This window comes from Bos taurus, chromosome 23 (genome assembly GCF_002263795.3).
Source record: "Bos taurus isolate L1 Dominette 01449 registration number 42190680 breed Hereford chromosome 23, ARS-UCD2.0, whole genome shotgun sequence".
In the NCBI taxonomy this organism is placed as follows: domain Eukaryota; kingdom Metazoa; phylum Chordata; class Mammalia; order Artiodactyla; family Bovidae; genus Bos; species Bos taurus.
In genome coordinates this window covers 21,077,985-21,100,840 of record NC_037350.1, presented here as the reverse complement: position 1 = coordinate 21,100,840, position 22,856 = coordinate 21,077,985, and the positions used below count along the sequence as shown (strand labels likewise).

At 41.7% G+C, this 22,856-nt stretch overlaps 1 protein-coding gene across 1 annotated transcript in view; it reads left to right on the top strand.

Moving 5' to 3' along the window:
• Positions 1 to 6,142: 6,142 nt before the first annotated feature.
• The window catches only part of PTCHD4 (patched domain containing 4), a 196,840-nt gene continuing 180,126 nt past the window's right edge, over positions 6,143 to 22,856 (top strand). The window contains exons 1-2 of the mRNA NM_001424828.1: positions 6,143 to 6,535; positions 6,876 to 7,287. Coding sequence (NP_001411757.1) covers positions 6,531 to 6,535; positions 6,876 to 7,287 — 417 coding nt within the window. The 5' untranslated portion in view covers positions 6,143 to 6,530. The remainder of the gene's footprint in view (positions 6,536 to 6,875; positions 7,288 to 22,856) is intronic.

Sequence of the window (22,856 nt, the reverse complement as noted above, 5' to 3'; positions counted from 1 at the left end):
TATTTCCCATGAAGTGGTGGGACCGGATGCCATGATCTTCGTTTTCTGAATGTTGAGCTTTAAGCCAACTGTTTCACTCTCCACTTTCACTTTCATCAAGAGGCTTTTGAGTTCCTCTTCACTTTCTGCCATAAGGGTGGTGTCATCTGCATATCTGAGGTTATTGGTATTTCTCCCGGCAATCTTCATTCCAGTTTGTGCTTCTTCCAGCCCAGCATTTCTCATGATGTACTCTGCATATAAGTTAAATAAGCAGGGTGACTATATACAGCCTTGACATACTCCTTTTCCTATTTGGAACCACTCTGTTGTTCCATGTCCAGTTCTAACTGTTGCTTCCTGACCTGCATACAAATTTCTCAAGAGGCAGATCAGGTGGTCTGGTATTCCCATCTCTTTCAGAATTTTCCACAGTTTATTGTGACCCACACAGTCAAAGGCTTTGGCATAGTCTATAAAGCAGAAATAGATGTTTTTCTGGAACTCTCTTGCTTTTTCTATGATCCCGTAGATGTTGGCAATTTGATCTCTGGTTCCTCAGCCTTTTCTAAAACCAGCTTGAACATCAGGAAGTTCACAGTTCACATATTGCTGAAGCCTGGCTTGGAGAATTTTGAGCATTACTTTACTAGCATGTGAGATGAGTGCAATTGTGCAGTAGTTTGAGCATGCTTTGGCATTGCCTTTCTTTGGGATTGGAATGAAAACTGACCTTTTCCAGTCCTGTGGCCACTGCTGAGTTTTCCAAATTTGCTGGCATATTGAGTGCAGCACTTTCACAGCATCATCTTTCAGGATTTGGAATAGCTCAACTGCAATTCCGTCACCTCCACTAGCTTTGTTCGTAGTGATGCTTTCTAAGGCCCACTTGACTTCACATTCCAGGATGTCTGGCTCTAGGTGAGTGATCACACCATCGTGATTATCTGGGTCGTGAAGATCTTTTTTGTACAGTTCTTCTGTGTACTGAATGGTTTAGTGCAAATTAACCTGTAGGTTGATCTAGAATATTGCTAACATCTCCTTTAATTTTGGCATATAATTTATCTTTCTAATATGATATTCGGCATTAACTTTTTGTAAAACTGAAATTAAGAAACCATACTTTTCTTCTTTCTCTTAAATATTTTTTTTCTAATTATGAGTTAGTATGCTTTCATTATAGCAATGTGATTTCAAATTTTCCCACAGAGCCAGTGTCTCATTGTTGGAGGGGGAAGTTACAGGTAAGCAAGGGGAAGAGGCTACAGTTATCCATCTGGCAATAGATTATAGCTGGAGACATAAATATAAACTCATATTTAGCTTAACATAGATACAGAGAGTTACATAAAGAACTCTATATATACACATATACAGGGATTAGTAAAGACCCATGTATTTCCTTTCTCTGTCAGCTGAGAGGGCTTAGAAGCAATAACATCCCAAGAGCAAGCAGCACATAAGGTGCCCAGATCTTTGTTTCTATGACCACCGTACAATAAAACGAAGCATGGCTCCTTGGAAAAATGGATGATTTTAGAACTGGGGCAGGAAAGATAGAAGACGAGTCTGGGGTATCTTATAGTGCCAGAAAATAAGGAATACTTTTAAAAAAGGTATCCCACAATAATGGGATATGTCAAAGGAGCTCCCTATAACCAAAACTGGAACAATTTGGGTAACAAAGTAATATCAAAATTATAGCCCAAAATATAAAAGAACTCTCTAGAAGTATCCATGAGTCTGTATTGATACAAAATATGGACTAAATGAACATAGTAGAATTGACAAGTATTCCATGTAGAAAAATTCCAAATAACTTAGGGAGACTCCAATCTCAAGGAGCAAGGAGGTAGACCATAACTCCCACTCCTTAAGTGTAGGTTGTATATATTGACTTCCTTCCAAAGAAGACAGTGTGGAAAGGCAAATGGAAGAAGAGTAACTTTAAAGTGGAAAAATCTAACAAGCACTACTTCAGGTAGGGTATTCAAGGTTCACATCCTCAGTGACAAGTCACATTGATAGAATGTACCCTCCATAAGCTGTAATGAAAGCAGCTGTAATGAAAGAGGTAAAGAATACCTCTGTATTCTTCTTCAACAAAACTCCTTACTCCTGTCTAAACACGGAAAAAAAAATCAGACAATTCCCAGGTGAGGGACATTTTACAAAGTATGTGACGAGTACTCCTGAAATCTATCAAGGTCACCAAAAAAGGAGGAAAGTTTGAGAACTATCACAGCCAAGAAAATCCTAAGGCAATAGGACAACCAAATGCAATGTGATGTCCTGAATGGGATCCTGGACCAAAAAAATGGATGTTAGTAAAAATGAAGACAATCTGAATAAAGTATGGAATTGAGTTAAAAATAATGTATCAATATTGGTTCATGAAGTGTCATGCAAGTACCATACTAACATGAGAAATTGATAGCGGGGAACTGAATGTGAAATGTAAGAGCGCTGTGTGCCCTGTCTTCACAACTCTTCCATAACTTAAAACAGTTCTAAAATTTAGAAGTTATTTTTTCAAAAAAAAATCTTAATCCTATCATCTTGCAATAGACAGACATTTTAATGCTGATTTAACCTTTTTTTAAAATGGGTCTATCTTCATTTTTCAAAGTCATTTCATCCTGTACATACTTGTTCACTTAAACTTTATGTCATTACATGTTTTCATGTCATTATAATCTTACAACATAATTTGTATTCATATCAAGGTAGTTCATCTTAAGGATGTATCCAAAATTATTTAGTCAATTATCTACTGACTATCTTTATTCTTCTGTGTGCATGTGCTTAGTCGCTCAGTCATGTCCAACTCTTTGAGATACTATGGACTGTAGCCTGCCAGGCTTCTCTGTCCATAGGATTCTCCAAGCAAGAATACTGGAGTAGGTTGCCATTCCCTCCTTCAGGGGCTCTTCCTGACCCAAGGAAGACATCTCCTGTGTCTCCTGCATTGCAGGCAGATTCTTTACCTGCTGAGCCATTAGGGAAGCCCTTATGCAGGTCAGGAAGCAACAGTTCGAACTGGACATGGAACAACAGACTGGTTCCAAATAGGAAAAGGAGTACGTCAAGGCTGTACATTGTCACCCTGCTTATTTAACTTATATGCAGAGCATATCATGAGAAACACTGGGCTGGAAGAAGCACAAGCTGGAATCAAGATTGCCGGGGGAAATATCAATAACCTCAGATATGCAGATGACACCACCCTTATGGCAGAAAGGGAAGAGGAACTAAAGAGCCTTTTGAGGAAAGTGAAAGAGGAGAGTGAAAAAGTTGGCTTAAAGCTCAACATTCATAAAAATAAGATCATGGCATCTGGTCCCATCACTTCATGGGAAATAGATGGGGAAACAGTGGAAACAGTGGCAGACTTTATTTTTGGGGGCTCCAAAATCACTGCAAATGGTGACTGTAGCCATGAAATTAAAAGACACTTAATCCTTGGAAGGAAAGTTATGACCAACCTAGATAGCATATTCAAAAGCAGAGACATTACTTTGCCAACAAAGGTTCGTCTAGTCAAGGCTGTGGTTTTTCCAGTGGTCACATATGGATGTGAGAGTTGGACTGTGAAGAAGGCTGAGTGCTGAAGAATTGATGCTTTTGAAGTGTGGTGTTGGAGAAGACTCTTGAGAGTCCCCTGGACTGCAAGGAGATCCAACCAGTCCATTCTAAAGGAGATCAGTCCTGGGTGTTCATTGGAAGGACTGATGCTGAAGCGGAAACTCCAATGTTTTGGCCACCTCATGCGAAGAACTGACTCACTGGAAAAGACCCTGATACTGGGAGGGATTGGGGGCAGGAGGAGAAGGGAATGACAGAGGATGAGATGGCTGGATGGCATCACTGACTAGATGGACATGAGTCTGAGTAAACTCCAGGAGTTGGTGATGGACAGGGAGGCCTGGCGTGCTGTGATTCATGGGGTCGCAAAGAGTGGGACACAACTGAGCAACTGAACTGAACTATTCTTCTTTAATCCTACTGAATTTACTGAGGAAGGAGGTATGGAAAATGGACAGAGTAAGAAGATAGGAAACAATTCTGACATATTTGTTCATTGTGAGAGAGAGAGAGGAATGGGCCCAATCCAGAGCTGCCAGGGAAAATGCATTGGGCCCAGAAACAGGAGACCAAGACCAGTCACTGGTATCAGCTCTGCAAATAACTCTAAGTGTAGCCTTAAAGTCACTTCACTCTATAGTTCTTTATCTACAAAATGCCTTTATCCATAACATAAAGTAGGTAACTTACTTGACCCCAAGTAAAATTCCATTCCTGAAATCTATTCTATATTTTGCAACAAGACTATTTCTTAGAAAATTTCACATAGGTGATACAGCCAAATATACTTAATATAATGAAGAGGGTGTAGAAAATGGACGACAGATACATTTCCTCTTTGTTGTATAGCCAAAAACAATTCTCCGTCATGTGGTACTAATGGAATACATTACATAAAGTGACTGTTGGTCGCACAGGGGACTCTTTGAGTGAAAAAGAGGGAGTACTAGTCCATGAATGTTGCAAGAACAGTGAGTTTAGCTGAACTTAAGAAAAATGTCTAACAACAGAATGGTTCCTAGAAAAATTAGTGAGTTTTTAGTTGTGAGAGTTTTGCAGCCTGGGCTGGATAGAGAACCATTGAGAATACTACAGAAAGTATTTCTGTCCTGGGTAGGAATTCAAGCTGAATGGTCACTGAGAACACTTTCCATTTTTAAGGGCTAAGATTTTTCTTTACTCTTATGAGCAACACCATCTTTAGCAGTGACCCTGTTTCTGAGCTCTCTCCTGTCTCCTTGGTCTCTCAACTGAAGAACAGATTCATTAACCAAAATAAAGGCATCAATTAGGTGGATAAATCCTTTGGCTAGTTTGTATGCTTTGATGGGTGCATCTCTAAGTATCCTGTGAAGGATGTGATTAAGAGAGTGTGAGTGGAATCATCTCTATTAGGTCAATGCAAAAAGAATAGAAACTATGGAGAGCAGATCTCCAGTTCACCATCAAACTTTAGAACCTGCCCTCAAAATTTCTTCCTATTCTTTCTAGAACATGAATTTGTGAAAGTCCCAATAGATAGTAAACAACATATACACATTTATTAAAGGTTTTGAAATTGATCTGATTTGCAGGTAAAGGTTCTTCACCTTCACACTGTGGAGGGTATATATTAAGGGAGGACCTGGGGGTTTTCTTTTCCCTATGGGGAAGGTGACTGTTTTATACAGGCTTCTGCCGCCAAGTCGCTTCAGTCATGTCCGACTCTGTGTGATACCATAGACGGCAGCCCACCAGGCTCCCCCGTCCCTGGGATTCTCCAGGCAAGAACACTGGAGTGGGTTGCCATTTCCTTCTCTAATGCATGAAATAAGTGAAAAGTGAAAGTGAACTCGCTCAGTCCTGTCTGACTCTTAGCGACCCCATGGACTGCAGCCTACCAGGCTCCTCTGTCCATGGGATTTCCCAGGCAAGAGTACTGGAGTGGGGTGCCATTGCCTTCTCCGGTTTTATACATTAACTGACTCCAATGTGTATCCCTTCTACCTAGCTCACCTTCTTTCTTCAAACAAAGACTAGGCGCTAGGCGTCCCAAAACTTTTGTTTCTGGAATTTCCCTCCGAGGAGAAAAATCAGATAGGTTCTCAGTCCTCAAGGATGAGGGGCAGAAGGCGAAATGGGAGAAAAAGACTAAAACCAATTTTAGGAACTTTTGGTCCTAAACTTCAAAAGTACGGAAGTGAATGCAATATTTTATGAGAAACCACATATTGCCTGCGGATCTTCACTTCCCAACACACACACACACAAACACACACACACACACACCCAAAACCAAAGGCGACTGCTATTGGCAAATGCCTCCTCTCCAATCACCAGAGCAAGGAAGGATCCCTAGAGCCCCAACGCACCGCCAATAGATGGGGTCTCTGCAGCCCGGGGAAAGATAGCGTGGAAGGAAATCCCTTGCAAGCTGTGTGGTGTGTTAAAAATGCAGCATCATTCTCTCAGCTCCTTTTCTTGGTCCGACAAGCCGAATTCGAGAGCCCAGGGAAACTGGAGGGGCGAAAAGGCTGCCTCCTCCGGAAGCCCTCGAGTCCCTCCTTCCACACACCCCCCGCACCCCGCTTCTGAGGCTCCCATCGCCACAGCTCCAATGGGCCGGCGGCGCCTTCCCCATCTCCTCTTCCATTCACTCCGGAGGGGAAGGAGGAAGAGGGAAAACAAAACTCTAAAAATAACTGTTAGCCTCTTAAAAAAAGGAAAAGCTTAGCTGCCCACCCCCCTCCATCCCGCGCTCCCGCCCTCCTCTTCTCCCTCCTCCCGCCCCCCACCCCCCCTTCGTGGGGCACATGTCTGCTTCTTACAACACCGAGCCACATGGTTCCAGTTAGGCGCCGAACCCCACCGGGACGAAGAGGAAATTCACATCTGTGGGACGCTCCGCACGGAACCAGCTCCAGAGAGGGAGACCGGGGGACTGCAGCACCGAGATGAAGGGCTAGACCGCGGGATCGCTGCTCATGCGGTGAGAAGGGGGCGCGGGAGGCGGCCGGGGCGGGCGGGGAGGGGTGGGCCCGGGGGCCCTTGCAGCGCCCGCCGGCCACCCCCGCGCGCGCGGTCTCTATCTGCCCGCCTTGCTGCAACTTGCTGCAGTGTTTGAAAGAGTAGTAGGAGCGCATGGAGGTGGGGCCGGGGAAAGACCGGGCGGAGGAAGGGGGGGGGGGGCGCGGGGAGCGCGGAGGGGGCGGGGAGGCGGCGGCGGCTGTGGGGCGGGGGGCCGACCCGGAGCGGGTAAGACGGGGCGGGGGGGCGTGGAGAGAAGCGGGGTAGCCCGGCGCTTACACATGTCACATGTGCTTTTTAAGACGGCCGGGAGCGCCTGCGAGCTGGATTTGGTGGAGGATGCTGCGGCAGGTGCTTCGCAGAGGGCTCCAGTCGTTCTGCCACAGGCTGGGCTTGTGCGTGAGCCGGCACCCGGTCTTTTTCCTCACCGTGCCCGCAGTCCTGACCATCACCTTCGGCCTCAGCGCGCTCAACCGCTTCCAGCCCGAGGGCGACCTGGAGCGCCTGGTCGCTCCCAGCCACAGCCTGGCCAAGATCGAGCGCAGCCTGGCCAGCAGCCTTTTCCCCCTGGACCAGTCCAAAAGCCAGCTCTATTCGGACTTACACACCCCCGGGAGGTATGGCAGGGTGATCCTCCTCTCCCCACCCGGGGACAATATTTTGCTCCAGGCTGAGGGGATCCTGCAGACCCATCGAGCCGTGCTGGAAATGAAGGTGAACTACAAGGGCTATAATTATACTTTTTCCCATCTGTGTGTGTTGAGAAATCAGGATAAGAAATGCGTACTGGATGATATTATTTCAGTGCTAGAGGATCTCAGGCAGGCTGCCGTCTCCAATAAGACAACAGCCAGGGTGCAAGTGAGGTATCCCAACACTAAATTAAAGGTATGCTCCTCCTGCATGCTTCTGCCAATTAAAGAGGCAGCACTTCATTTCTTGCCCTAAACAAGCAAAGAAAATGCAGAGGTCTCATCCTTAAGACTCAGAAGCTGATGCTTCTCTCATTTTGGCGGGGTGGTGGGGAACGATGGGCAACGAGTGAAGAAAACAGGCAATAAATGGCATGACTAGATATTAAGCAATTCAAAGCCAAACAAATGCCAAAAATGAGAAAAAAAATGGACAAAAAAAAAAAAAAAAGTTGTTTCTGAGACCCTGCAATTACATCTTTGTTCAGGGTTAATAAATCAGTGAATGGAAGGGGGAGGGGGAATCCTGAACAATTTGGGGGATTTCTTTTCATTCTGGGGCTCGATGTATTTCTTATTACTGATTACACATCCCACCTGGTGCCATATCCACCCCTTTACATCTTCAGCCTTGCTTGATTTTGACATGTAGGGAGTTTGTGCTTGGCTGCCCTGCGAGTGTGTGTCTGGAAGCAGTGGGTATGAATGGCTAAGGATTCCAGGAATTATGTGTGTGTGTGTTTGCACAGGGAAAGAAGCAGGAATTTTCTCTGTGTGAAAATGGAGATGTGCAGCTTACTGATGTAGTAGTTAACTGAGTCCTGTTATTTCCTCCCCGCCACACACACAGACACTAAATCCAAACCAAAGCAAGATTATTATAATAGCCCAATAGCAAAAGAAAAAATTCCACAGTCAGCAAAAGTTGCCATGAATGATAATTGTGGCATTAAATAGACAGTACTGTTTAAACTCTCAATTCAGATTTTGTTGCTCAAATGAGATTTCTAAACTCATTCCACACTGTCAGGACTAAGCTGCTGCAGGCAATGAGGCATGCAGTCTCCAGGTGACTGAAGTTTCAGGGACAAATGTGACTTCCAAAAAAGTCACTGCACCATTTGTATGCTCAGCCCTGAGCAGCTCAGAGGCTGCACAGTCAAGAATTCCCAAGGCAGGTGTTTCCCAAGAAGAAGGAATTTTCTTTCTTCTAATGTGTATGAGGATGTGTGTGTGCTTCTAGGGAAATCATGGGATAGAAGTCATCCCAGTTTCAATGAATGGGTGGCCAGATATAGCAAATTGCTAATATTTCTATTAATTTATTTGATACAATCAGCATCTGTACACAATTTAGAAAAATTAATTTCTCAGGATTTTTGAGGTAAAGGGCTCTTTTTCCTGAATCGAAGGAGAAATTAATGCACTTGGAAACTAGGGATTCCTCAGAAAATCCCATAACCTGCGTCCTTTTAACATATTTCCCTTGTTTATGGATCCAGAGGCTGACAAGGTTTCAGCCCCCTGTTCACAGGAGCAGTCCCTTGGAGTTTAGTGAGACTAGACAGATGATTCATTAGCTTGAAATCTAGGTAAGGGCTTGCCTGCCTCACACTTATTGAAGGGAGCATGATGAATAGATGTGGTCGGGTTGCATGCTTTTCATTTCCCAGACCCTTTCCATCAACATTATTGCTCGTTCAAGAGAAGGACGCAGTGAAGAGGTGATCTTCACCTACTGTCTTTATCTGAGTTCTTTTCTATGTCAAACATCAGGTGTAAAGAAAGATTTGAAATTGTGACATATTTAAATTTCAATTTGTTTTCCCTATTGAAGCAAGTTTGCAGTTTATTAATATGCAGGCTTAATTGAGCCCCTTATTTAGTTTAGTCAGCAGTACTCTCCAGGTGTAAGGGCTCTGTCCAATCAGCCACCATGGGCATTTTATTTATCCAGCAATATCATTATGATATGTGTGATACAAACTCCTAAGGCCTCTAATTCACCTCTTTAATAATGACTGACTGTACTCCTATGATTTACTGGATGCTCTTCTAGGCACATGGGACAAGTCTGCAGCAAGAAAAGCAAAGTTCTTACCCTCAGGGGTCTTAATTGTCGATGCCAAGGTCCTTCCCTTGATTATCTGTAAGCAGGGACTCTAATCTTTGGGTCCAGAGGTTCTCCATCTAAACTTTCTGGCTGATTGGTTGGTTCATCTACATCTTGATAGGAATCAGTGGATAATCATAAAAGAATGGAGTAATTGATTACAAAGGGCCACGTAGTATTAGTGGAATTATTCTGCTAACCATAAGAACAGGAGAATTATACACTGGCTATCTGATATACAAAGCCCTTTTTCTGCTACATTCTATCAATAATATCAATGTGTCCTCCAGTGCATTGGCTTGACTCTTTCTGCATGCAGTCAGTGGGGTCCTTAAGGTATTTTGGGGTAAATGTCTTCTGAGAGGAGTGGGCTTCCCTGGTAGCTCAGATAGTAAAGAATCTGCCTGCAGTGCAGGAGAGCCAGGTTCAATCCCCAAGTTGGAAAGATCCCCTGGAAAAGAGAATGACAGCTAACTCCAGTAGTATTGCCTGGAGAATTCCTTGGACATACCATGGGGTCCCAAAGAGTTGGACACGACTAAGCGACTAACACTTTCACTTTCTGAGAGCAGTGGGTTCTCTGAAGCATCCAGATGGAATATCACACATGCTAATGTAATATGAAGTACAACTGGTGGAATTCCAGGGACACCTAGAATCCTATCAGAGTCTCCAGGGACTTTCAGGTGAAGAACTCCCTCACACAGAGCGAAGTGAGATGGCCTTTTGTTTTGTTTATATGTGATATGGAAATGATTTTAATTCATACATAACAGTGATGCTCAAAGAATGTCCCTAGGATGCTGACCCATAGTAAACTTTGAGAACTTCTGTTGTATGATATTTGAGAGAAATTTTATATTCACAGTTTTTGGCCCTTTAATTAATGTTGCTTTCATCTGCTACACTTGGGTCACCAATCTTCCCAACTCTGGCCAGTATGGAAAATTTCAGTGCTGGATAATGCCATTGGTGGACAGAGAATCAATAGTTGAGGGAAAATTCAAAATAAATAGCAGGGGCAGGATGGTGTGGATAGGAACTGGCAATCTCCTGACATAGAAGGATCAGTAGGTCAGAGCCTGGGGATAGTCTGAAGATGTATAAACACTGATTGACAGAAAGCTTAGGACAGAAAGCTTTTTGGCAGAGGTCAGAAAGCTTAGGTTATGACAATTGGAAGGACATCTTCCAAATATTATTAAGACACCCAAGTAGTTCTGAGCACAAAAAGGTTTAGAACTTCTGATAAACATGATTATCTTGACAAGGTGATCCAGACAGGCAGGAACACAGAAAGTTGCTGCTATGGAATTCTAAAGAGAGGCTCAGATAAAGATGATATGAAAAAAGGAGCAGTCAGCTTAGAATACCACAGAAGAAACATATATACTTTCAAATGCTGTGTGGGAAAGGAGCCATGATCAGAAATCCCTACACCTATATAATACCAACTCTACTGTTGTGCCTGTCTTTATATTCTTTATGTTATTATATCCCTGAGCGGGCACAAAGCTCAAGTCTTACATTCCTTCTGTACTATTCACATCCCCCAAACCCAACCTGTACAGTTCTATGCAGGCAATATTTACATCATTGATTAGTCCATTGACTAATGTGTTCATTTATACTGTAACATCACAAAGCTATTATCAACCTTCAAACTTCTATGATGTGCTTTTACTTTAAAGATATTCTCTACACGCTCCAGATTTCTATAAATTTTTTGACCCTACTAATTCAGGGGCCATTTTTTCCCACTTATTTAAGCATACATATTGTATAAATTGATATAGTGTAGCCAGGCTGAATTTTGAAATTAAACACATAGTGTTGGAACCAGTCTCCTGATTAAAATGAGACAGGCACTCAAAATCCTTAAGCAAGGACTGCTCTGGACTCCAAAACATATTGTCATTATAATTCCAGGGGCTCAGGTGGTTACAGGTAATATTTCCTTACTTCTTAGGTAGGCCATGATGACCTCACTTTTCCATCTGGCTAGTTCTAAGAAAGTACCAACTTCCATATGTCCCTGTTTCTTTAATTTTGCCACTGAAAAAGGCCAAGTAATGAAGAAGCAGAGAAATGTGGTCCATGACAAATGGTAAGAAAGAAGTGAAACAATCCCCTGTAGCCTGTCCTCCCCATTAAATTCCATTAATACATACCTCTGAACAGATGTTTAAGTGAAGTATATATTTTCCAAGGTACCACATTTAAGAAGAGGAACAAAGATAGATTTTCCTGCTTCTTAAAAGAGTGTTTCTCTGGGCACATTTTGAGTACATCTTCCTAATTTGGAAGCTGTTGTTGCCATTAATTATTTAGTGCAATGCCAATCTTAATGGAAGGGCAGTTAAAGCCAACATGAAAAGTAAAAAACAAGCATTACTTTTAAAGATTTCCAAGAAAAGTTATTCCATAGACTCCTTTCCCTAATTCATTCTAAAACCTTAAAAACTAGCTATGTCAGGATCTTCTCTTAGATTTAAGTTTGCATTCCTAATTCTCTCTCTTAATAATGAAAAAAAAAAAATCACTACCTTATTGAGTACATAGTTTGTGTCTTAACTGACATGGTATTTCATACACAGCATGTCATTTTTGCAAGCTTATGAATCAGGAAGAATATTTTAATTCCCATTTTATGAGTTGGGAACCTAAACCTAAAGACCAGGAGATTAAGTAAATTTTAAGAGGACCCCATGTTAGTGCATGTTGGAGCTGGGCTTTAAATCCAGGTCTGTCTGACACTGAAGTTGATATTTTTAACTATGAATACTGTATTGGGTCCTTGCATATCCTGCATCTTTCTCTGAGATAGCAACCCCTTGTACTAAGGAAGAACTAGGGTTATAACTCCCAAGCCATCTCAAATCCACACTGTGACCACTGCTCTCTCATACCAGTCCCCTTGCTTACTGGAGAGACCAGCCCAGATGAAGGTGCAGTGAAGCTTCTCTTCCCTCACTAACCCACAAAGGAGTAATACTTCCAGTCTGGGTAAACTCCGATGTTGACCCAGGTGCTGCAGTGGTAAAGAATCTACCTGCCAATGCAAAAGATGCAGGGTTTGATCCCCAGGTCTGGAAGATCCCCTGAAGGAGGAAATGGCAACGCACTCAGGATTCTTACCTGGACAAGTCCATGGACAGAGGAGCCTGGCGGGCTACAGTCCATGGGATCGCAAATAGTCGGACACGACTGAGCAGGTAGTATCTGTCTACCATCCATATTGTACATGGATTTGCCACAAACAATTTAACAGATTCCTTACCAACATGTGATTTCACCTTTCATATTATTTCACATCAACTCAGAACAAACTAATGATCCACTGAGAGTGGAAAGCCTGTTAGGTGACCGAGTTCCAAGCCAGGGTCTTATGTGCCAGGCAGGCTTGAGTCCTTCTGTTTAAAATTGGCATCAGGAAATAGAATTGATGAGATATGATGGGATAATACAATGCAGACTAAATTGAGACATATTCAGGAGACCTGAGTTCTGACCCTAGTTCTGTAAAGACCAGTTATGTGACATTGGACAAGTCTCGTCACCAATCTGTGCCTCAAGCTCTGGGATTTCTCTGTGACATTCCACCATGCCATAGATAAATATCATCGCAGTAGATCTGGAGATTTTTCTAGAATATTTCTTCTCTGGAGTGAAGTAGATGTCTTGATTAGTTAGATTTGAACAATGCTGTTAAGCAATAATCATAGTTTCCTAACTAAATAGTTGTACATATATTTCCAAGCCACTGTATCAGGATCAGTTCAGGCATTAAACTTTTCTGAGCAACCAGGTGGGCAAAAATCTTGCCTGGTATTGGGACACAGATTCTGGTTGGCTTCAACAAAGACCTACTTTAAACTACATTAGGTAAATTTCATAAGTACTTATTCATGCTTCTTTCCATAGTTTTGGAATACAAGCATTAAGGTAGAATTTTTTAGAGAGCAGAGAAATGACTTTCTCCCTTCTAATTTTCTTACCCTCAGCTGAGCTGATCCAGTGGTTCAGAACCACCAAGGGCTTGGAGTGGACACACGGAGCAAGATGGAAGTGTAGGAGGGCCTAGAGCCATGTCTGCCCCCTAAACAAAGAAAAAACAAACATTCCTTTGCTGTCACTGCTCTTAAGTATTGCTTTAAGCAATACTTAAATTTAATAGCTTTGTCCTGAATCTTTTTCTACTTTAATGCTATTATAACTGAAACAAGCTATGGTGTTGTGCTTTTCAGAATATATTGTGTTAGGAGAATATTTTCATTTTAACCCATTAGCCCTCACAGCATGATAGGGCTTCCCTGGTGGCTCAGATGGTAAAGTATCCACCTGCAATGCAGGAGACTGGGGTTCTATCCCTGAGTTGGGAAGATCCCCTGGGGAAGGGAATGGCTACCCACTCCAGTATTCTTGCCTGGAGAAATGTCTGTTGGACATGATTGGAACACATTGGTTTTATCTCAGTTTTAGAGTTGATTGATCAGCAGATGTGCATACCTATTCCAGATACATCCAGACATTTCTTCACATGCTCAATATCAGCATTTTTAAAGGAGACATTTGGAAATTCCAAGATTCTGGATTTTTATGACACAGCTCTAGATTAAACAGCAGGCCTGTTTCTTCCCTAACTTAGTTCAACAAACAGGTCAAGCCCCTTCCGCATGGAGAGGTCACAGAAGCGACTCCTATCTCTGGATTGTTTCTGCTAGGCTGCTGGGGGACAGGGAGACAGCTATCACAGCCCTGGCACCCAGAAACATTATGGCAATGCTTCTTATTTAAAAGCGTGCCAAGCTGTATTGTAAGCTACAGAATTAATTTCTTTTTGTTTCTAAAACCTTTTTCCTCAAAGTGTTCTGTATTGACCAGTGGTATCAGCATCCCTGGGGAAACTCACTGGGAATGGAAATATCCCAGGTCTTACCACAGACCTACTGACCAAAACCTGTGTTTTAACCAGCTCCCCAAGTGACTCACAGGCCCCTGAGACTTTGGGAAACTCAAGTCTCAGATGCAAGGTTCACATTAGTGTTCCCTATTCACAGGTTGAGTTTGAAGTCACGTGTGTTGACTTAGACCAAACACACCCTAAGAAAATTGAGTAATTGAGCCTGCACCATCTTATGTAGACATGTGATAAAGACATTAGAGAAATGCCCAGAGAATTATCAAGCAGCTAGTCCACACAGAAAGGCTCACCCTTATCCTCTGTGGTTGGGCCCGTCACCTGGTTGAGCTTAAAGCCTATTACTGTCGGTCAATATTTTCCAAAAACGTTGAAATTAAATCTAACCGTATCTTTAAGAAAAAAAATCAGCAGCGATTTTCTCAAGCCTCTTTGCGATTAGTTTACAACAGTAGCAGCATTAAGCCCTCGTTAGCCTAATCATGTTAATATTATATGGGAACACAAGGTATAGGAACTATACATAGGCACAAGGGTATTTGGGGAAAGTGAAACACAAAATTAGAGTGGAGTAGATTTTTGAAGTGGCTTTGCAATCCATGCCTTTCTCAGACAGGATTATTATGGCAAAGCCATTCATTGAAATCAAGGCTCATTCTCTGTAATTCAGGGAAATTCAGGGCCTCTGAAAGGTACCTGATGAGCAGCACTTAAAATGAATGAGTCTGTTTAGTTACAGGCTTTGCGTTGGAACAGCCGATGTTTTCCCTTCAGAAATCCCCTTCTACAAGAAGAGGCTTCATCTGGGCCACGCTTACTTCCCTCTGCTGTCTCAAAGGCTAAAGGCAGAGGATGACTCGGCTTCTGGAAAACAGAAACCTGTTTAAAGGGTTCTTACAGCTTCAGGAGGGTCTTAAAGCAGTTCCAGGTGTTCAGGGTAGATGGAGGCTTGCCTGGACATTGAGCACTCGGTACATTGTCACTGTGGATCATAATCAGCCTCAAAGTTCTCTCTGCCCTTTGAACATTCAGGTCTGTTCTCTCACCTCACCTCCGCCTATGTGGAGGAAGAGAATGTTCAGTTCTGATTGTCACCGTGGATCATGCTAAAGTAGGTGAGGTGCACCTTAGACTCAAAGCCATTCAACTATAGGTATACCTATGGCTGATTCATACTGCGGTTTGACAGAAAACACCAAAATTCTGTAAAGCAGTTATCCTTCAGTAAAAAAAATTTAAATAAAGCCATTCAACTAATGTAACAGATTGTGTCTGCTCTGTGCCACGCCCTGTGTTGGGTGCTGGAGACTTGAGTAAAGAACAAAAAGAGATGTGATGCATGACCCTCCAGGAGCTTGAGTCTAATACAAAAGACAAAAATCAGATAAATGTATCATTACAGATTATCACAGAGGAAAATTGCCTGGTGCTGTGAGAGGGAAAATTTCATGGACAGAGGAGCTTGGCGGGCTACAGTCCACGGGGTCACCAAGGACTAAGGACACACACCAACAGTGAAAGGAGGATACCAAGTCGTGGGCTCTTGCTCAACTTTCTTGAGCAAGGAACTGTGAGCTGATGTCGAGGTTAGATGGTGAAGCATCTAGTACCTTAGGTACATTGAATGAAAGCCACTGTGGGTGGAAGTAAAACGCTGTCATGGTGGAGGTGCTAAGGGCTGTGTTGAGAATTTCTTAAGAGTTGCTGTCACACAGTTTAGATCAAGATCTGTGAAGCTTGATAGTCCAGTTTACATCTTTACTCTGTCCCATTAGCTCTATGACTTTGTTCAGATGTTTTAACTTCTCTGTAACTCAGTTCTATCATCATAACCCCGACTTCTTATCATTCAGTTGGCTAATTAAAGAAGGGCTTCTCAAATTCTGATTGTCATCTGGAGATCTTGACAAAAATGTGGATTCTGATTTAATAAGTCTGGGATGGAGTGAAATTCTACATTTCTAGCAAGCTGAGGCCTCTGGTCCTTGGACCACACTGAGCAAGAAGAGTATAAAGCACTTAGAACAGTACCTTATTTGTTGCAAATTCTTAACAAACACTCTCAGCTTAGCTCTTCGAGCACTGATATTCTGCCCTTATTCAGAATTGGTTAATTGATTTTTCTTGTGAACTCTTTTTTTTAATTTATCTTTTATTGAAGTATAGATGAATTGCAATGTGTTATTTGCTACTGTACAGCAAAGTGACTCAGTAATAATATATATATTCTCTTTCATATTTTTTTCCATTATGCTCTATTACAGGATATTAAATATAGTTTCCCATGCTATACAATAGAACCTTGTTTATCCATTCTGTATATAGCATTTTGCATGTGCTAATCCCAAACTCCCATTCCAACCTTCTCCCACTTCCCTCCCCCTTGACAAGCACCAGTCCATTCTCTATAGTGATCTCTTGATTAGATGAATATTTTTTTGTTTCAGTCCTCAAAACTGAAGTTGTTTCTATCCTATTATAGTCATTGCTATTTCCTTAGTAAGTAGAGTATGACAGGCATAGATTCCTCTGATTTTTGCTCCAAAGAACTTGAGCTGCCTTCATTCTGAATGTGACATGTCTTTGCTAAGGACAGTAATGAACAAATAAGGAAACTGAGACCTTGGTTTCAGTGTCCACTGGGTCTGGAAATATCTCAGAAGTTGTATATTCTTGTCACTTTCAGCACAGCTAGCCTTGACCCCTTTATCCCCTCTGGGTTTCTGTGACATTCAGTTCTCCTCTTACATCTCTGATGTCTCTTTGCTTCTTACTGGCTGACTCCCCTTGCTACTTCCACAGTTATAATTATTCCCACGGAACAGTCTTTTTCCTGGTGTGTTCTCAATATTCTCATTCAAGCCAAACATCAGTTCTCTTCCACGTCTATAACTCCTTGAATGGCATCTCTATTCTGTCGTTTACTCGGGCTCAGTCACTATGATTAACTCTTCCCTTCCCTAGACTCCCACCCAGCAGAGACATGAACAGTAGGAGCTGATTCATTCTAGGCCAAGATGGCCCTTAGATCAGTAGTATCCTGATCACCTGAAAGCTTGTTAGAAATGTGCATTCTTGGACCAGATCTGCTGAAACTGAGGATTGGGTCCCACAAGCCCTCTAGGTGCTTCTGATTCCTGCTGAAATATGAGAACTTCTCTTGTGCAGAAGAGATGTTCAGTCTTGGCTGAATGTAGGCATCATGAGGGGAGCTTTAATGATGCTGATATGTGGATCTCATCTCCAGAGGTTCTCAGTAAAGAGGTGACATGGACACTGAAATTTTTTAAATCTCCTCTGTTGATTATAATGGATTAGCAAGGTTGAAGACTAAGTTCTCCTTTTCAAATTTATTTTCCTTTTCTTTCTCACTGTCTCTCCCTTGGGTTTTCATTACCTTGTATCTGTTTTATCTAGGTAATAATCTAGTCTCTATCACATGATTTCTCTCACCTGGAACCTAACCTGTGTAATAGGGTTATACATCTCTTGATATATTTTCCTCTAACCAAATCCTGCAAAAGTTTCTCATTGCCTAGAGAAGAAATGGCAAACTCCTGACCATAGCCATTGAGAACTTTGCTTAGCCAGGCCTCTAACTTTACTTGAAGTTTCAGGTTGCAGTACATCTTATGCAGCAACCAAACCAAAGAAAACCCACCCTGAATTTTCCTGTTTTCTTACCTTCATTCATAATGTTCCTTTTGCTTGGAATTTCTTTCACACTGTCAAATTCACATCTCTTAAAAGTTGCTTTTTCCATGGAACTTCTCCAAAGTGCCTCCAAAGGTAGAACCCACTTTTATACACTTTAAGAGGTACTTTGATGGCAATTTCCTTAATCACACTCTAACTTGTATTGTAGACTTCTAAGAAGTCTTTGTTAAACTGTATGTGCCTGATGTAGAGCTGGTAGCTTTCACTACATACATTGATTTGCCTACGTGGAGCCAGCTGGTATGTGGGGAAGTTGAAAGCAAACAGGAAAAAAAGCCCATCCCAGCCAGCCTTCCCTTCTATCAGTTCAGTTCAGTTGCTCATTCATATCCGACTCTTTACGACCCCATGGACTGCAGCACGCCAGGCCGCCCTGTCTATTGAATCTTGCTCAAACTCATGTCCATCGAGTTATCCAACCATCTCATCCTCTGTCATCCCCTTCCCCTTCTATACTGCTGCTACTGCTAAGTCACTTCAGTCGTGTCCGACTCTGTGCGACCCCATAGACGGCAGCCCAGCAAGGCTCCCCGTCCCTGGGATTCTCCAGGCAAGAACACTGGAGTGGGTTGCCATTTCCATCTCCAATGCATGAAAGTGGAAAGTGAAAAGTGAACGTGAAGTCGCTCAGTCGTGTCTGACTCTAGTGACCCCATGGACTGCAGCCTACCAGGCTCCTCCGTCCATGGGATTTTTCAGGCAGAAGTGCTGGAGTGGGGTGCCATTGCCTTCTATGGCTGTGCCTAAACCTTAAAGAGAGATAGCTACTGGTAACGTCATTGAGAATTGCCTCTCTGAGTAGTCCTGAGATGCATGAGCCACAAGCAAGATTGTTTGGGGCTTAGGAAACAAGGGGCCACAAGAATAGGGAGAGTCTTTCTCCACTTGTACATGGTACACGTGTGACTTCAGCTCAGGAGAGCCTGCAGGGAGGCAGCTTGAGCACCTGGAAGGGTTACCAGATTTAGCAAATAAAAATACAGAACGTCCAGTTAAATTTGAATTTGGGATAAACAAAAATTTACGTTTTTAGTATAAGTATGTTCTAAATATTGCATTCTTCACTTATCTGAAATTCAGATTTAACTAGGCGTCCTGTATTTTATCTGGCAGCGTAGCACAGTGGGAACTCACAGAGTCACATCTGAAGACCCACGCACAGACTTCAGAATGCCAGGGGACTAGCCCCGGTTGTAATGCACAGGAGTCACCATCAGCCAGGGGGCCAGAGAGCAGAGCGTGAAAGCCAATTTGGGAAATAATAAAGATATTAGGGGCTTCCCAGGTGGTGCTAGTGGTAAAGAATCTGCCTGCCCGTGCTGGAGGTGTAAGAGACGAAGGCTCGGTGCCTGAGTTGGGAAGATCCCGTGGAGAAGGGCATTGCAATCCTCTCCAGTATTCTTGCCTAGAGAATCCTATGGGCAGAGAGACCCGATAGGCTACAGTCCATGGGGTGGCACAGAACTGGACACGACTGAAGCGACTTAGCACAGCACAAAGATATTCTAAAGACTCCCAGAATGGGTCAAAGTTTTCAGGGGCCAGAGTTTCTGTCTTATTCAAGTAGGGATGCAAGCAGATGAAATTTAAGTTCCTTTTCATATGACTTCATATGTGTATTCTGTCCTGAGGAAACATAACTTACACTGGTCATTTTAATAGTTCCAAGTCTTCATTTGCTAGTGAAATGAAAACTGAATGGATAAATGAAAGAAACCCATTCAAAACTGCACTAAATAAATATTCCATTTAGAAGACGTCTTTTGTTTTATATTTTATCTATGAGAAGATGAAAATATTTATACATAAATGGAACTATAATTAAAGAAACTACGTTATAAGATAAATAAGTCTTGGGGATACAGTGTGCAGTACAGTGACTATAGTTAACAATGCTGTATTGTATATTTGAAGGTTACTAAAAGAGGGATGTTAACTAATGCAATATTCAAACATATCAAATCATTATATTGTATACTTAAAACTAATACAGTGTGATATGTCACTTCCATCTCAATTTTTAAAAATTTAAAAAAGAAAACTGCCCACATTTGCCAGAACCATATCTATATTGAAAACATTAATTTATGATACATAAAATAATTTCGGTCCACAGAATAGTTTCAGAAGACTTTTGTTTGCTTCTTTTTTAAAAGGGTCCCTCAATTACTCAATTTTGAGAATCATTCGATTGGAGAGAGGGATATTTATTTAGCTACCCATGCTAAATGTAGGACTGAGAGTATCATAAGCAGAAATTCAACTTTCTTAGTGGCTTAGATGGTAAAGAATCTTCCTGCGATGCTTGAGACCCAGGTTCGATTCCTGGATCAGGAAGATCCCCTGGAGAAGGGAATGGCTACTCACTCCAGTTTTCTTGCTTGGAGAATCCCGTGGACAGAGGAGCCTGGCAGACCACGGTCCAGACAGAGGAGCCTGGCAGACCACGGTCCACGGGGTCGCCAAGAGTCAGATGTGACTGAGACACTAACACTTTCACACTTCCTAAGCAGAAATACTGAAGGTCATAAAATGTAAAGAGATTTTATCGTTTCTATTCATGTGATGGTAAAGAGTGAAACTGATTTCTTAAAACTAAGGGAATTGGTTAAAAAAGTGAAGAGCAGAAGTCCTATGTCAGAAAGGAAGGGAGGGAGGAAGAAAGAAAATAGATGATGCAGCAGGTTAGTGAAAATTTGTTCAGTGAGAATATTAGCAAGCCAAAGCTAAACCCCTAGACAGGATCGGTTACCCTTTCTGTGTATGAAATGTGGCATTAAAATCAAAGATGAAGCATGCTCTTAAACGTCTGTGCACCAGCACTAAGCACATGGGCTACTTAGAACCCTTCTTATTTTTCTTTTAAGATTATCAAGCTTGTTTTAATAACCAGATATGTTTTTATTGGGCTGTTGTTATCCTCTCTTGTGACATATGTTCCACTCAGAAAAATAAGTCTTTAAAAAAGGATCATTTGAACAAAACTGCTAAAATTACTCTCAAAAACAATTTAAAAATAGGTAATGAGTCCCCCATCCCTGCACTGATAAACTTTCTGTTTGTAATTTATCTGCAAGTCATCTTTTATTTATAAAGCAAGAAATCACCATTCTGTTGTATATTTTAATCAACATTTTTTTTGGTAAACTTATATAATTACATATGTATAGTGAAAGTGAAGTCTGTCAGTCGTGTCCGACTCTTTGTGACCCCATGGACTGTAGCCTACCAGGCTCCTCCATCCATGGGATTTTCCAGGCAAGAATATTGGAGTGGATTGCCATTTCCTTCTCCATATACATATGTATATATATGTATATATGTCCATATATTCTTTTTTTTTTCATTTCACATTTCTTGCTTAGAAAGAAATGGGAAGGATTTTCCTGGTGATGCAGAGGCTCCGGTTCGACACCCTGGTCGGGAAACTAAGACCCCATATGCCTCCTGACCAAAAGGCCAAAACATAAATCAGAAGCAATATTGTAAAAGAAAGGGACAAAAAGTCTAGCATGTCATTTCTCCCTTCCCAGGTTCCAGGTCTTCTTGCACAATGCAGTTTGGGGGATGATTTCTCTAGAACAGACTCCTGGGTGGGCAAGGCAGAGCCTGAACAACGGAGCGTGAGGTTAGGGTCAGTGGGGCCCCAGTAAGTGCCCCTGGAGACAAACACCCTGCTTGGCTCCCTGGGGGGCGTGAGGAGCTCAGTGGCTGCACTAGCTTAATGACCCCTCTTTGTAGATCAAGCATGCCTCTCTAAGGGAATAGCACACAAAACTGGTACTCGCTGCTTGACTTTATTATCATTACATTCTTTTCAACCATTGTGCCCTTGGGGATTATTTTTAAGGACTTAGATCCTTTCTAGGCTATGAAACTTAAGACATCTTTTATCAACTAATCACATCAGCATGTCTCTTGCTAAACAATGTTCACTTACATTTTTAGTTAATTTATCTCAAAATGTTGTTTATAAACTGATGTTATCCTACTCATCTTCTTGACAGAAAAAATATTTTGGTAGTTGGTAACTAAATTGACATAAGATTTTTACTTCCCTTTTTGCCCTCAGCTCTGCATCCTTAAGTTATTGATGATGTTAAAGTTATAAGCGTTGACAGTGTGACCCATTTAGCTTAAAACAGCAATTTTTTTTTTAAATTGAGATGGGTCATAGTTTTTAATGGATTGAGATGGGGGAGGCTCTAATTGATTGAGCCCCCCCTTTGAAATTATTAAATAATGATGAAGAGGGTAGTAAAAAGGAAATAGATCTATGTGTGAATCTAATTCTATCATTTATTACTGTATGACCTTAGATGTGTTATTTAGTGTTTTTGTCCCAGTTTTTCTATGTAAAAAAGTATTATTAATATTTTTTACATGACACTAAAAGTGTTTTTAGTATCTACTCTCCATATTTTGAAATTTTCAGACACTTAGTGATTTCTTAATAAATTGTAACTTTTTAATCTAAATCAACATCATAAAAACACCAAGTGAAAACTCACTCACAATCCTATTGACCAATTTTATAAACAATTGATTTCCAGTCTTTGACTGTGAAGTACATAGATGCTATACAGAGTTCATGTCTTTCTTGAGACTGTTAAATTTTTCCATAAAAATTTACATAATATTTTTTTGTAGCTCAAAAACCTGGCAAGTGATTGTAGCATAATTTACTTAATTGTTCATTTACTGTTATCTTGAGAGTAGACTAGGACTGTTTTTGGATTTCCACATTCCTTAGCAGACAAAAGGAAGAAAGCAAAATATTCTGGCTTGTCAACAGAAGCTGGAGAAAAAGAACATTTTCTTATGTGATTTAAAATGTAGC